The 15,791-nt window shown below is 38.4% G+C and overlaps 1 protein-coding gene across 1 annotated transcript in view; it reads left to right on the forward strand.

The window, feature by feature from the left end:
* The first annotated feature begins 622 nt into the window (after window positions 1-622).
* Window positions 623-15,791, forward strand: part of POLD3 (DNA polymerase delta 3, accessory subunit) — a 44,610-nt gene continuing 29,441 nt past the window's right edge. The window contains exons 1-3 of the mRNA XM_010989549.3: window positions 623-813; window positions 2,085-2,140; window positions 13,679-13,781. Coding sequence (XP_010987851.2) covers window positions 754-813; window positions 2,085-2,140; window positions 13,679-13,781 — 219 coding nt within the window. The 5' untranslated portion in view covers window positions 623-753. The remainder of the gene's footprint in view (window positions 814-2,084; window positions 2,141-13,678; window positions 13,782-15,791) is intronic.

Raw genomic sequence — 15,791 nt, forward strand, 5'->3', positions numbered from 1 at the left:
CCAACCTGAAAACTTTTCTGGAGAATAAAGTTCATGTACCCCTTCACACGGCCTTGTAGGCACATCATGATTTGGTTTCTTCCAAGTCCCTTCTCTCCTTATTGGCTGCTTCTCCCAACATTCCAGCCATAATGCACTCTACTCCCTTCCCAGCAAATGCTCCTGCCTCTAACCAAAACAACTTTCTCATCCCCTCTGGAAAACCTTCCCTAATTTCTCAATTCTGAGAGATTATAACAGGCAGTACTTTATCCCAGCTGGCAGGACGCTACTAAAATTACTTGTTTATTTTCTTAACTGTTCTCTGCTGTGTCTCAGAGCCTAAGAAGCGCCTGGAATAGACTAGGTACTTAATAAATATTTGCTGCATATGAAACGTATGAAAGGGCAAAGATTATTTTATCAATTTACGGTAGAATGCGGCTCCTAAGCGCGAGGTATTTCGCCCTGGGTCAGTCACTGAGTGCAGAGGCGGGATCTGAAACCGGAGCTCTACAGACAGCCGCACCAGACCACGCCCGCACTCCTAGCTCCTTTCTTCCTCGGCTCCGACGAGCTCCGCCTACTTCAGCCGGCGCGAGACTAGTTCCGATACTAGTTTGGCCCTCGGGCGGCCGCCGTAGCGCATCGCCCCCGTTGCCGTGGGAAACGACCCGGGACCTGGGAGGAAGGAAAGACGTTTCCCGCCGGCGGGAGCTGCGGTTGTGGTGTCAAGGGGCGCTCAGAGGCAGCGGATCCTAGCACCGCAGCACTATGGCAGACCAGTTTTATCTGGAAAATATAGACGAGTTCGTCACGGACCAGAACAAGATCGTGAGGAACTAGAACCGGGGAATATGGGCGGGCGACTAGGGTCCTGGCCGGGTGAGGGTGGCGGGGGCCGTGACCCCTCTGCCGCGTGGGGACTGGCCGAGGGGAGACAGGTACCCCAGGGCGAGCGAGGACCTGTGGGACGCCCGCAAATCCTTGTTCCTGGGTGGGCGTGCTGGGCTCTGTGCTCTGTGGAGGGACCGCAGGCCACGGAAGTCAGGCGGGGAGGGAGGAGCGTTGGTTAATAATGTTTCTAAGGCGTTTGAGGTCCCAAGTTTACAGCTGAGGAAATTGTCCTAACCGGGTTAAGTGACAAATTGTTTATCCTTCCGACACTCGGTTTCTTCTGGAACTTTGGTATTGATACAGGCTTGACCTGCCCCACAGGGTTGGAATAAATATCAAGTGAGATGATGGATCTTAATGCGCTTTGCCAATCGTGATGAATGAGTGCTTACTATAAGCTTTGGATACACGTTCTTAAATTTAATCTTTACAGTGACCCACGTAGAGGTCGGTGAAAGTATCCCTAGAAAAGGGAGTTGAAGCAGAGGGACCATTTATTTGTGGTTAGTAAGGGATAATCAGTTTTCCAGCCTAGATCTGTCTTTTGCTAGTACTTTCCTCTGCATCACACTGCCTTTGCCTAACTTATGTAAGTCTTGTCATTATTGGAAACTCAGCATTTAGAATTGGAAGACTTTGAGAGGAGGGTGACAGATTACAAGAAGTGGCAAGTGATCAAGGAAGGATGGAAGATTACGCTTTAGGCCGGTAGTCCCCAATCCAACCTCTTATACAGTATTCATCCACTTCACTTGTTCCCTGGCTCCTGCACCACCTGTGCCCTTTAATGTTTGTATGGCTGCAACTTTCCTTAGAAGTTTGAATCATGCCCTCCTACATAACCTAGCTTCTGGTGAGTTTGAGGATAGTGTTTGGCGGTGGCCCCCCAAAAGGACAGAATGTGAAAAAAGGGACTTTAGTAAAACAAGAAGTGCAAGGAAAATGAGAGCTTTTTCTATTTATATTCATCCTTTCTTTTTAGAATCTGTTGCCTTAATTGATCTGTGAAACAAACTTCTTAATATTTGTAAGATAAATATCTCAGTCCTACCTGCCCAGATGGATAGTTCTTGGCAAAATTGGGGTGGCATTTATTGTAATTTACCAGGAGTAATCGTCTAAGAGTGAGACTCTTTAGGAGCCCTTGGGACTGATCTGCACTCTGGAGTCATCTAGTAAAATATTAAAAATTTTTTTTCTTCTTGCAGGTGACATACAAATGGCTGAGCTATACATTAGGAGTTCACGTTAATCAGGCCAAACAGTAAGTATTGTTTATTGCTAATTTTAATCACATTGAAATTTTTTGTTTTGTCTTGTTTTCTTTTGCTTTGTTATTAGCTTTACAGATAGTCTCTAGGTAAGAACTTTTTTTCCCCTCTGGGGAAATGGGAAAGAATACTATTTTTACTACCTTTTACTGCTTTTGTCTATTATTTAGGAGATAGGTGTACTCATATACAAATGTGTGGTGATATGTTTACTGGATTTACTTGTAGCCTTGCCCTCTGGTTAACATCATTTTGTTACTTCAAATTTATTAAATGGGGTAGCCAGTTCAGTTTGCACCTCAGATTTATACGTGTGTTATCTTACATCTGCATTGCGTTTTTGCTTGTGCTCCTTAGGCCTATCTCTGGGTGGTGTTTATTGAAGTACGTACATAAAGAGGTCAACAGGTGTTTGACACAGGCTGTATAAGACAGGAGAGAGCTATCTAAGTGAAACTAAAAAGGGAGTGTTTAGGATGGCACAGAGTATTGCCCTTCTTGAATTTTGTCATATCACCTTTCCTTGCTGAAACTTGTAGTCCAACTTGAGGCCAAAATGGAAAAGGCAAGTTAAAAACAATTTAAAAATTTTTTTTACTTATTTTTATCTTTAAAAAAATTTTTATTGAAGTATAGTTGATTTACAATGTTGTGTTAGTTTCTGGTGTACAGCATGTGATTCATTTATACATATGTATGTTTTCTTTTTCATATTCTTTTCCATTATTTCTTATAAAGACATTGAATATAGTTCCCTGTGCTGTACATATACAGTAGGACATTGTTGTTTACCTATTTTATATATAGCAGTTTATACCTGCAAATGCCAAACTCCTAATTTATCCCTCTTCCACTCCTTTTCTATTTGTTAACCGTAAGTTTGCTTTCTCCGTCTGTGAGTCTGTTTCTGTTTTGTAAATAAGTTCATTTGTGTCATTTTTTAAGATTCCACTTATAAGTGACATCATATAGTATTTATCTTTCTCTTTCTGACTTACTTCACTTAGTATGATAATCTGTAGGCCCATCCGTGTTGCTGCAAATGGCATTATTTCATTCTTTTTTAAGGCTGAGTAGTGTTCCATTGTGTATATATATACCACATTGTCTTTATCCATTCATCTGTCAGTGGACATTTAAGTTGCTTCTACATCTTGGCTACTGTAAATAGTGCTGCATGCATTAAGGTGCATGTATCTTTTTGAATTAGAGTTTTCTCCAGATATATGTCCAAAAGTGGGATTGCTGGGTAATATGGCAACTCTAATTTCATTTTTTAAGGAATGTCTATGCTGTTTTCCATAATGGCTGCACCAATTTACATTCTCACCAACAGTGTAGGAGGATTCCCTTTTCTCTATACCCTTTCCAGCATTTGTTATTTGAGAACTTTTTAATGGATGGCCGCTCTGACCAGTGTGAGGTGATACCTCATTGTAGTTTTGATTTGCATTTCTCTAATAATTAAAGATTAACATCTTTTCATGTGCCTTTTTGCCTTCTGTATGTCTTCATTGGAGAAATGTCTGTTTAGGTCTTCTGCCCATTTTTTTTTTAAATTGTATTGTTTGGTTTTTTGTTATTAAGCTGTATGAGCTATTTGTATGTGTTGAAGGTTAATCCCCTTGTTGGTTACAACATTTGCAAATATTTTCTACCAGTCCGTAGGTTGTCTTTTCATTTTGTTTATGGTTTCCTTTGCTGTGCAAAAGCTTGTAAGTTTGATGAGATCCCATTTGTTTAATTTTGCTTTTGTTTCTATTGCCTTGGGAGACTGACCTGAGAAAACATTGCTACAACTTATGTCAGAATGTTTTACCTGTGTTCTCTTACAGGAATTTTATGGTGTCATGTCTTACATTTAATTCTTTGATCCATTTTGAGTTTATTTTTGTGTATGGTGTGAGGGAGTGTTCTAACTTCATTGATTATGTACAATTGTCCAGCTTTCCCAACACCACTTGCCAAAGAGACTGTTTTTTCTCCATTGTACATTCTTGTCTCCTTTGTCAAAGATTAATTGACCGTAGGTGTGTGGGTTTATTTCTGGGCTCTCTATTCTGTTCCATTGATCCCTATGTCTGTTTTGGTGCCAATACCATGCTATTTTGATTACTGAGCTTTGTAGTATTGTCTGAAGTCTGGGAGGGTTTATGCCTCCAGCTTTGTTCATTTTCCTCAGGATTGCTTTGGCAATTCTAGGTCTTTTTTGGTTCCGTATAAATTTTAGGATTATTCTAGTTCTGTGAAAAATGTCATGGGTAGTTTGACAGGGATTGCATTACATCTGTAGATTGCTTTGAGTAGTATGGCCATTTTAAGAATATTAATTCTTCTAATCCAAGAGCATGGGATATTTTTCCATTTATTTAAGTGATCTTCAGTTTACTTTATCAATGTGTTATAGTTCTCAGCGTGTAAGTCTTTCATCTCCTTGGTCAGGCTTATTCCTAAGTTTTTTTTTTTTTCCTTTTTGTTGTGATTTTAAAGGGGTTGTTTCTTTACTTTCCTTTTCTGATATTTCATTGTTAGTGCAAAGAAATGCAACAGATTTCTGTATGTTAATCTTGTATGCTGGTACCTTGATGAATTCATTTATCAGTACTAGTAGTTTTTGTGTGGGGTCTTCAGGACTTTATATATATAGTATCATGTCATCTGCATATAATGACAAGTTTACCTTTTCCCTTCCAATTTGGATACCTTTTATTTCTTTTTCTTGTCTGACTGCTGTGGCTAGGACTTCCAATACTGTGTTTAATAGAAGTAGTGAGAGTGGGCATCCTTTTCTTGTTCCAGATTTTAGTGGGAAGGCTTTTAGCTTTTCACCATTGAGTATTATGTTGGCTGTGGGTTTATCATAAATAGCGTTTATTATGTTGAGATATATTCCCTCTATACCTACTTTGGTAAGAGTTTTTATTATGAATGGGTACTGAATTTTATCAGATGCTTTTTCTGCATCTATTGAGATGATCATATGATTTTTGTGTTTTTGTTGATGTGGTATATCACATTGATTGATTTGTGTATGTTGAACCATTGTTGTGCCCCTGGGATGAATCCAACTTGATCGTGGTGTATGATCTTTTTTATGTGTTGTTAGATTCAGTTTGCTAATAGTTTGTTGAGAATTTTTGCATAGTCATCAGAGATACTTGCCAGTAATTTTCTTTTTTGGTAGTGTGTTTGTCTGGCTTTAGTATCATACCGATGGTGGCTTCATAGAATGACTTTGGGAATGTTCCCTCCTCTTCAACGTTTTGGAAGAGTTTGAAGGCTCTGTATAAGTTCTTTGTATGTTTGGTAGAATTCCCTAGTGAAGCCATCTGGTAGGGAGTTTTATTTGTTTGTTTGTTTGTTTGTTTGTTTTTAACAGATTCTTTTTGACTTCTAGTGAACAGTCTATTCAAATTATCTATTTCTTTTTGATTGAGTTTTGATGGCCTGTATGTTTCTAGGAACTTGTCCATTTCTTATAGGTTGTCCAATTTGTTGGCATATAATTGTTCATAGTATTCTTACGATTTTTTTGTATTTCTGTGGTATTGATTTTTTGGGGGGTGGGAGGGAATTAAGTTTATTTATTTTTATTTTTATTTTTAAACAGAAGTATGGGGATTGAACCCAGGACCTTGTGCATGCTAAGCTTTCGCTCTACCACTGAACTATACCTTCCCCCTTGATTGTTATTTCTCCTCTTTCATTCCTTATTTTGGATTTTTGGGGTCCTCTCTGTTTTCTTCTTGGTGAGCCTGGCCAGAGGTTTGTCAGTTTTGTTTACCGTTTCAAAGAACCAGCTCTTGGTTTTATTGATTTTTTTCCATTTTTTAAAAATCTCTGTTTTATTTAGGAAAAGGCAAGCTTTTGAATTAACTTCAAAATTTCTTCACCTGCAAATGTGCAGATGTTGTCTATGTCCCATGAGGAGGAATTGGTGAACAGGCTGAGAGCACATATATTGAGTTAAATATTCCTTTTGTTTGCTTTATTCCTAAGAGGGGGTCTATTTTTCCCTATTTCTTGAGTTATAGGACATTCATTAGTGTTAGAAAATCACTGATCTCTAGAATGGGTTGATTTGGCTTAATTTGGATTACTGTTTGACAGATTTAGAAACCTGGTTTTGAGTGTGATGTTTATGCCTCCAAGACCTGAAACTCTTGACCCAGGGATGGGTTTGGAGTCATTTTGACTATTTGAGATTGCTGTTGCTAAGACCAGACCTGGCCCAAACCTAAGAGGTTCAGGTAACTTTGGGAATGGATACCCATAAGAGTAATTATTTATTGTAGTTATGGATGCTTAAATATGAAATGAGGTAAGTATTACTATATAAGCCTATTGAGGTTTAAAGGTGCATATTGAGGCCTGAAGATGAAATAAAGTTGACTGCAATTTTACTGTAGCGACCCTTATTTCCTGTAATTTTTATAGACTTAATATGCTATCTAGCCCTTGCCTGTCTCCCAACTTCATCCCATACTGACTGACATACCATACATACTTTACCTGGCTTATACTCTAGCCACATTTGCTTTTCTGTTCCTCAGATATGCCAAGTCCATTTTCACCCAAGGAAGTTTGTACCGTTCGTTCCCTCTGCCTGGACTGCTCTTCTCCTAGCTGTCCTCATCCTTCAGGTTTCAGCTTAAATTTGACACATTACTTCTTGTAACAGCCCTTACCTAATGCTCACTTTCAGGTATCCCTGCTCCTCCCTAACTCTCTGTTATGTCACCCTGTTAATTCCTTTCATAATTCTTTTTTTAAGAACAGCTGTATTGAGATCTAATTCACATACCATATGATTCACTCATTTAAAATGTACAGTTCAGTGATTTTTAGTATATTCACAGAGTTGTGCAGCCATCACTACAGTTAATTTCAAAATATTTTCATCATCCCCAAAAGAAACCTTGTATCCGTTAGCAGTCCCTCACCATTCTTGTCCCCCCAGCATTAATGCAACCAACTAATACTCTGTCTAAAGATAGATCTGTCCATATAAATGGAACCTTATAATATGTAATCTTGTGTATCTAGTTTCTTTCACTTGGCATAATATTTTAGAAGTTTGTCCATGTTGTAGCATGTATCAGTACTTTATTCCTTTTTATGTTTGATTAATATGCTATCATGCAGGATGTTATTTTCTTAGGGCTGCCGTAACAGAATAAATACTACAAACTGGATGGTTTAAAACAACAGAAATTTATTGTCTTAGTTCTAGAGGCTGGAAGTCTGAAATTAATGTGTTGGTAGGGTCATGCTCCCTCTGAAACATATAGAGAAAAATCCTTCCTTGCTTCTTCCTAACTTCTGGTGGTTTGCTGGCAGTCTTTGGCATTCCTTGACTTGTAGCTGTATAACCCCAGTATCTGCCTTCATAGTCCCATGGCATCCTCCCTGGGTGTCTGTATCTTCACATGGTCATCTTACAAGGATTCCAGTCATAGTAGATTAAGGAGCCCACTCTATTCCAGTACGACCTCATCTTAACTGGTTACATCTACAAAGACCCTGTTTCCAAATAAGGTCACTGTGAGGTATTGGTGGTTAAGACTTCAGTATATCTTTTTTGGGGGAACACAGTTCAACCCATAACATGGGTATACCATATTTCATTTATTCATCAACTGATGGACATTTGAGTTGTTTCCACATTTAGAGGGTATGATGAATAATGCTACTATGAACATTTGTGTACATGTTTTTGTATGGACATATATTGTCCATTCTCTTGATTATACACCTAAGATTGGAATTTCTGGGTCATATGTAACATTTTGAGGAACTGATGAACTGTTTCTCAAAGGGGCTACACTATTTTACAATTCCATTGGCAAAGTATCAGGGTTCCAATATCTCTACATTCTTGTCAACTCTTTTTATTATATGTCTTTTGCCATCCTAGTGGGTGTAAATTGATTATCATTATGGTTTTGATTTGCATTTCTGTAGTGACTAATGAGTTTGATCTTTTCACATGCTTATTAGCCATTTGTATATCTTCTTTGGAGAAATACCTATTCAGACCCTTTGCCCATTTTTTTCATTGGGTTTTTTATCTTTTTATTACTGAGTTCTAAGAGTTCTTTTTACATTCTAAATACAAAACCCGATCAGATAATGATTTGCAAAATTTTTCTCCCATTCTGTGGGTTGTCTTTGCACTTTCTTGATGGTACCCCTTGAAGCACAAAGTTCTTACTATTGATGGAGTCCAGTTTTTTTTTTCTTTTGTTGCTTGTACTTTTTATACCATATCTAAGAAGGCTTTACCTAGCCCAAGTAAGTCATGAAGATTTACTTTTGTGTTTTCTTCTGAGAGTTTTGTAGTTAGCTTTTACATCAATAATTATTATTATATTTAAAGTTTCTACATAATCTTGTGCTCAATATACTAAAAATGCTCATAATAGGAATACGCTGTAGTTTTCAAATTAGGTGTTGGCTCAAGCTAATTTTTAAATGAAGGCCTAAAATGTGTATAGGCATATCTTGTTTTGTGTGCTTCACTTTATTGCACCTTGCAGATATTGCACTTTTTACAAATTGAAGGTTTGTGGCAACTCTGCATTGAACAAGTATCTTGGTGCCATTTTTCCAATAGCATTTGAATATTTCTTGTCTCTGTCACATTTTGGTAATTCTCACTGTGTTTCAAACCCTCTGCTAGCAAAAAGATTATGACTTGATAAAGGCTCAGATGATGGTTAGCATTTTTTAGCAGTAAAGTATTTTTTAATTAAGTTATATGCATTGTTCATTTAGACATGATGCTATTGCACACTTAATAGACTACAGTATAGTGTAAACATAACTTTTATATGCACTGGGAAACCAGAAAATTCATGTGACTCGCTTTATTTTAATACTCACTTTTTTGCAGCGGTGTGGAATTGAACCTGCAGTATCTCCGAGGTATACCTATAAACAGTCACTATTTCTCCCAAGAATCATTCTCTATAAGATGTAAGGAAAGGGCCCAACTTCATTCTTTTGCATGTGGTTATCCAGTTGTTCCAACATTTCATATTTCTTAATACTAGCTAACATTTTCTTGCTTATTGTATGCCTCCCTCCCACGAGAATGTAAGCTGCATGAAGGCAGGGAACACATTTATCAGGTTCATCTCTTTTCCACTTACTATTGCTATGTAACATGTTGCCCCCAAATTTAATCGCTTGAAACAACCATTTTATTATGTTTATAGATTCTTTTCGCTTGGGATTTGGGCGAGGCACAGTGAGAATGGTTTATCTCTGTTCCATGTTGTCTGGTGCCTCAGCTGGAAGCTTCAACAGCTGGAGCCCAATCATCTGTAGGCATCTTTACCCATGAGTCTGGCAGCTGATGCTGGCCATCAGCTGGGTCTTCAGCAGGGGCTATTGACCAGTCATTGCGTGTGGTCTGTTTATATGGCCTGGTGTTTCCTAAGAGAATGGTATCTTCAGGTAGTCAGACTTCTTACACAGCCGTTCAGGACCCCAAAAGCTAGTGCTCCAGTGCAAGGCAGAAGCTTATTGCCTTTTCTGACTTGCATCGGAAGTCAAGCAGTGTCAGGTCTGCTTCATTTCTTTTGGTTAAAATGACTCACTAGCTTTCCCACATTCAAGGGGAGGGGATGGACTCCACCCTATGGGAGATGTTGCAGCCTTCTTTGGAAAATACGGTATGCCACAATCACTGCATCTTCATGCCTGTAAATATTTATTGAGTGAGTACTGAGCACTATGGTACTATTTTCACAGACGTTTATCTTACATAATCTTTATAACAGTCCAATGTGATGGGTGCTGTCAGCCTCTTTAACAGATGAGAAAACTGATACTTAAAAGTGTCCTGTCACCTTTTTTTTTCCTTTTACCTATAATGGGATCATTTAAAGTATCATTGTTGGCACTGAAGGCAGTGACTGGACATGGTTGTTATTGTTTGCTTGGATTCATTAAAGAGGTATTTTTTCAGTTTTTACTATATTTTTAATATTATTTAGGCTCTGTCATAAAACAGCAAACCTGACAGATAAGGTCCCTCCCATCATTAACTTAAACAAGGTAATTTTAGGTTATAAAAATGCTGTGAAGGAATTAAAATAGATTAGCGAAGGCAATATAGACTATACACTGTATTCATCCAAGGGAAAATTATGAGTGAACTGATCAGGAGGGAAAATAAATGAATTAAAATAAGAAGATGAGAAGGTATAGTTAATTATGTGTGTAGGAAGTGCATCTTGTAAGAAGTCATACATATTGTCATTCATATTTAAGAGTAATTTGCGTGTTTTGTTGGTAAGATGTTTGGCATAATAAAATTAGATGAACCTGCTCTGGAGATTCAGAAATTATGCAGAAATTTTTTTTTTAAAGGGTTTGTGCAGTTTTGACCTTCTTGTTAATATAAGAGAACTGGGTTGATATGGGGTGCACAGAGGACAATGACTGATGATATAGGCAAGAATGTGAGTTATTGATAAAAGATAAAGCATTTAGCCAGCAAGCTTGAAAGCATCTTGGGCGGGGTCCCTGCTGTTCATTTCTACTGGCATGTCCTAACTAGCATAAATAAACCAAAATGTTTGTAAATCTGTGTGCCTCATCTTTCCTAACATAATTGCTGCGTGGACAGAAACACTAAAGAGAACAAGATAGAGGAATCAACAGAAATGCTGAATAGGGCATATTTTTTCCTCAGGATGCTTATAGTCTAGTGGGAATGGTAGAAATTTAAACTAAATAGTTAGAATATAGTGTGGTGAGTGCTATAATAACAGATACGGAATAGGTTCTGTTAGAACTTAAGAGGGGAGGGGTGCCCTGCTGGCCTGGTGGTGGTAGGGGAGGATTCACATAGGTGATAACTGAGCTGCTGTTGTGATGAGAAATTAGGTGGCTGAGGTCTGAGAAGAGCATTCTAGGCAGAAGGAGGGGCTTACAAAGGAGCCAGGGGAACTGCAGAGTGTTTCTTGCATTGAAAGTAGTATGAGTTTGGGAGAATGGTGAGAGATACAGGGGCCAGAGCAAGAAAGGTCTTACATGTCGCTGCTAGGGAGTTGGAGTTGCTCCTTAGAAGATGGAGCACTACTGTAAACTTTCAAACAAGGAATAATACTTCAGATGAGAATAGTCAACTACCTTTTTAACAACACTTGATCACTAGTAGACACCTCAGGTTTAACATGCCTTCAAACTTAATTCCTCATTTCTCCCCCATGTCTCCTGCTTTTCTCCATCTCAGTGAGTAACAGCCTTTTTTTTTTTTTTTTTTTTGAGTTGATTAATATAATCATCCTTGACTTCTCTTTCTCTCATACCCTTCGGTCAATCCATCAGCAAATCCTGTTGTTTCTCCCTTTAAGATATACCCATAATTCATCCACTAATTACTACCTTCATTGCTGCCACCCCTAGTCTGAGCCACCAGCATCTCTGGCCTGGATTACTGCAGTAGCCTCCTAACTGGTCTCCCTGCTTCCTTCCTTGCCCCTCGACAGTATATTCACACGGGAATCAGGAGTCCCCTGTAAGGTGAGATCATCTTATTTCTGCTCTAAACCTTCTAGTGGCTTCCTTGCTTAAAGTCCTGCTTAGGGCCATGGAGCCCTGCATGTCTGGCACTTGGCTCTCTTCTCCCCTGCTTCCTTATTCAGCACACACACCCATTTCTGTTCCTTGGACATTGCTTATGTTCTTGCCTCAGAACCTTTGCATTTGCTGTTCTTTCTACCTGGAACCTTCTTTCCTGAGATATCTGCATTGGTGGCTCTGTTACTTCCTGCAGGGCTCTGCTCATGATGCCTTCCCTAATCATGTAATAGCAAAACTTCTTCAGGCAGTTCTCCTAATTCTCCTAATCTTTTTTTTTTCTCCTATAGAGTCTGACATATTTTGTTTGTTTATTCTTTGTCTCTCTTTTCTACAGTGCAAACTCTGAATGGGTAGGAACTGTGGTTTTGTTCACTGCCCTATCCTCAAGGCATAAAACCTGAAGTAGCCACTCAGTAAAGTTTTGTTGACAGAATGACTTCATTTGCATTTTTAAAATTTCACCTTGGCAGCCTTGTGGATAATGAATGGGAAGGGGGTAGGAAGAGGAAATTAACACTTGGAATTGAAATGGTCCAGTCAAGAGATTTGGAGGGCATGGAGTCAAGAATTACTTGGGAGGGAGAACTGACAAGATCTGGCAAATCACTGGACAGGGAGAAGTGAAGGATAATGACTCCCAGATTTCTGGCTTGGGTAGTTTGAGCAGATGATGTTGTTGTTGGGAATAAATGAAGCCATAAGGATGAATGAAATGGATCAAGGAGAATATGCAGTAAGGTGACCAATCATCCTGGTGTGCCCAGGACTGCCGGTTTTAGCACTGCAAGTCCATGTCTCAGGAAACCCTTCAGATCCAGGCAAACCCAGATCGTTGATCATTCTAATATAGAGTGTGAGAAGGTAGCTGAAGACACAACCCCAACAGTTTAGGAAGGAGGAGGTAGTCAAGTCTGTGCCGGAAATGGAGCAGAGGCAGTTAGAGGGGTGGCAGGACACTCAGTGAGGCATTGGATCAAGGAAGTCAAAAGAGTAGCCAACAGTGTAGGTTGAATTTCCCTTGGAATTTTTGTTTCCAGCCATCTTGGCAGAAGTATGACATGTCATAGAGGCTCAGTGTTTCTTGAAATAAAAGATACAAATGATGTGTCAATTTGGTTGATGTTTCTATTAAATTTTTAAGTTATTGAGGGGAGTCAGCTTCTGATACTAGCTGGATTGTAAGGATAAAAATGAACTTAGAGATGATACTAAAAGCAGCATTATTACTACATTGAATGTTTTGTAATCTCAGGTTAATGAATACTAAGCAGTGTGAGTAAGCTCTTACATTCTGCAGTTCTGGAACAGCACTGGATATGAATGATCATAAAGTTGGAATTTCAGAGCTGGACACTTGTGATCATCTCCATAGTGGTTCTTAATGTTTTGGAGTAATCTTTTTGTGAATCTTTGGAAAACCCTGAACTATTTCCACCTTCCCCTCAAGAAATACATTTTGCTTACAGTTTTGGGCAGTGGAAGGTTATGGATGGCCACAGGAATCCCAGGTTAAAAAAATTGCCCATCTAGTGGATCCCTCCCAAATAATACCTCAGGATATGGAGGCCTGGAAAAACGAAGTAATTTATCCAGGATCACATAGCTAGATAGTGACTGAACTTTTTCTTGATTCATTATTCTATCCATTGTGTGGCTTTGCCTCTGTTTTAATGTAGGCTCAGTCCCTCTTGACCTATTATTATATTTCTTTTATTTCAGTTGCTTGGTCACTGTGCCAGCTCAATATAAGTTGACCACAACCCCTATGTTCCATCCATCTTTTTTTAACTCTCTGTCCATGGACAGAGCAAAATTACTCTGTAGAATATTTGATGGACTGTCAGATTTAATATATCTAACTTTTAAGTCATGAATTAAGAGTTGATGAGGTAAACTTTTCCTAATGACTTACTTGTGCCTTTTGTTTGGAACAGGATGCTGTATGATTATGTTGAAAGGAAGCGAAAGGAAAATTCAGGAGCCCAACTGCATGTCACCTATTTAGTGTCTGGCAGTCTCATTCAGAATGGACATTCCGTAAGTTCTCAGAATCTTATAATGAGTTTAAAAGTGTTTGAGCCATCAAGTGTTACATAACACAGGGCAAAAAATAACAACAAGATTCGGTATTATGGAAGTTTTACAAAGCTGCTTGAAGATGATGATTATTTTGGATTTTTAGTCTAAACCTAAAACTTTGAGAAGTTTGGGTAATATCTTGGCTATGATGCAGAGACTGTGTCATTATTGTACAATTTTCCTAGGCAAAAAGACATTAGGAAACTGCTTCTGTTATTCCTCTTTCTTACTTTTTGAAGGTATGTTGGGGACAAGTACAAATTTTATATTTTATTAAGTGAACTTGATTTTAATTTGAGCTTTCACCCAGAAGCTCTGCTGAGATAACTCCATTCCTTCTCCTGCACCAGACTGATCCTTGGGAATTTTGATAATTCCTCGTCTCTTGCTTCCTTCCCAAACTGAGGTGCACCTCCTCTGTTCTCACTTCCCACACCTCTTACCTGAAGGTTCTTTACTCCCACACCACCACCACCTGCCCTACAGAATTTTGCTCAAGGATCTGAGTCCTTCTCAGAGATTCAATGATACATATTTTCCTACTCCTTTTTGACTTTCCCTAAGACTCATAAGTTCAGAAGCCAGATTTGTCAAAATACTGACTGGATTTGACTTGTATCAACAGTCTCACGCATGTGAGATTTAAAACTGGAATGGCAATTTAGTAATTTACAAGGAGAAGCAAAACTTGCTAGGGGTATCAGATCCTTATATTCAATGACCAGCATATTCTGTCCTTGTTGGTAAGCTACTTGGTAAGCCTGATGAAAATCGGGATATTTGCAAGTGTAGATGGATTCAGATGTCATTATGTATCTGAAACAAGATTAGGTAGACCTGATTCATTTGCTCTCAGAAATAAACCTAACCAGAATCCTCTCCCTGTATGGCTCTGGCGTAGTTCCCGCTGAAGTTTGCATCTGAATGTCTTCTTTCCTTTGTTTCCAGGGTTAAATAACCCCCTTCTATTTCAAGAATTTCTGGAATTTAGCCAAAGCCTTCCTTTTAGTCATATAGTCAGTTCTTTACCTGGGAATCATTGTGTACCTTTAAAACAGTGGGTATTACTCTTTTTTTGATCACTGATTCCTTGAGAAAGAATAATGTATATGTTCACACATTCATAAAACTTTTAGCGTTCACAGACCTTTGGAACAAAGGTCCAAGGTTAAGAATTTATGTTTTAAAATAGAGTTATAGAGTTTTAGTCTAACCCATATGACAGAGGTTCTTAATTTCCGATCCTTGGATGGTCTTCAGGGTTCAGGGGATTCTTAGATGAACCCCTGAAAGTACATTTGAATTGTATTCCTCAATGCATTTTTTGGAGACTGTTTTTCAAAATGATATGTAACACATAATCAGTTAAAAACTTCTATGCTTTGGCTTGCTTATGTAAGGCCTTCTGTTTCTAAATTTAAAAGGGCATTTAAATTCTGCCTACCTTTTTTAAAGCAGCAGTATGCTTTATCAAATGAAGTTTTTTTTTCATTTATTTATTTTTTATTGAGGTATAGTTGATCTACAATGTTCTGTTCCTAGTGTACAGCATAGTGATTCAGTTACACACACATATATATATATTCTTTTTCATATTCTTATTTATTATAGGTTATTATAAGGTATTGAATATAGTTCCCTGTGCTACACAGTAGGACCTTGTTGTTTATTTATTTTATGTATAGTTTATATCTGCTAATTCCAAACTCCTTTCCCTCCCTATCCCTCTCCCCCTCTGGTAACCAAAAGTATCAAATGAAATCTTAACTGGAATCCTAAAATATAAAATATATTAATAGTAGAGTTGCTGTGGTTGTTGGAATTTTGAAGCCCTGTCCTGGGGAACCCTGTAAAATTACTGACGAAGTGTGGATGCTTACCCATGCTTTTTTCCTTAAAGAGAGCCCACCTTAAAAAAAAAGCAGATTATTGAGCATAATGTCAGCTCTTCTAATGTCAGGTTCTACT

This window comes from Camelus dromedarius, chromosome 12, assembly GCF_036321535.1.
Source record: "Camelus dromedarius isolate mCamDro1 chromosome 12, mCamDro1.pat, whole genome shotgun sequence".
Taxonomy (NCBI): domain Eukaryota; kingdom Metazoa; phylum Chordata; class Mammalia; order Artiodactyla; family Camelidae; genus Camelus; species Camelus dromedarius.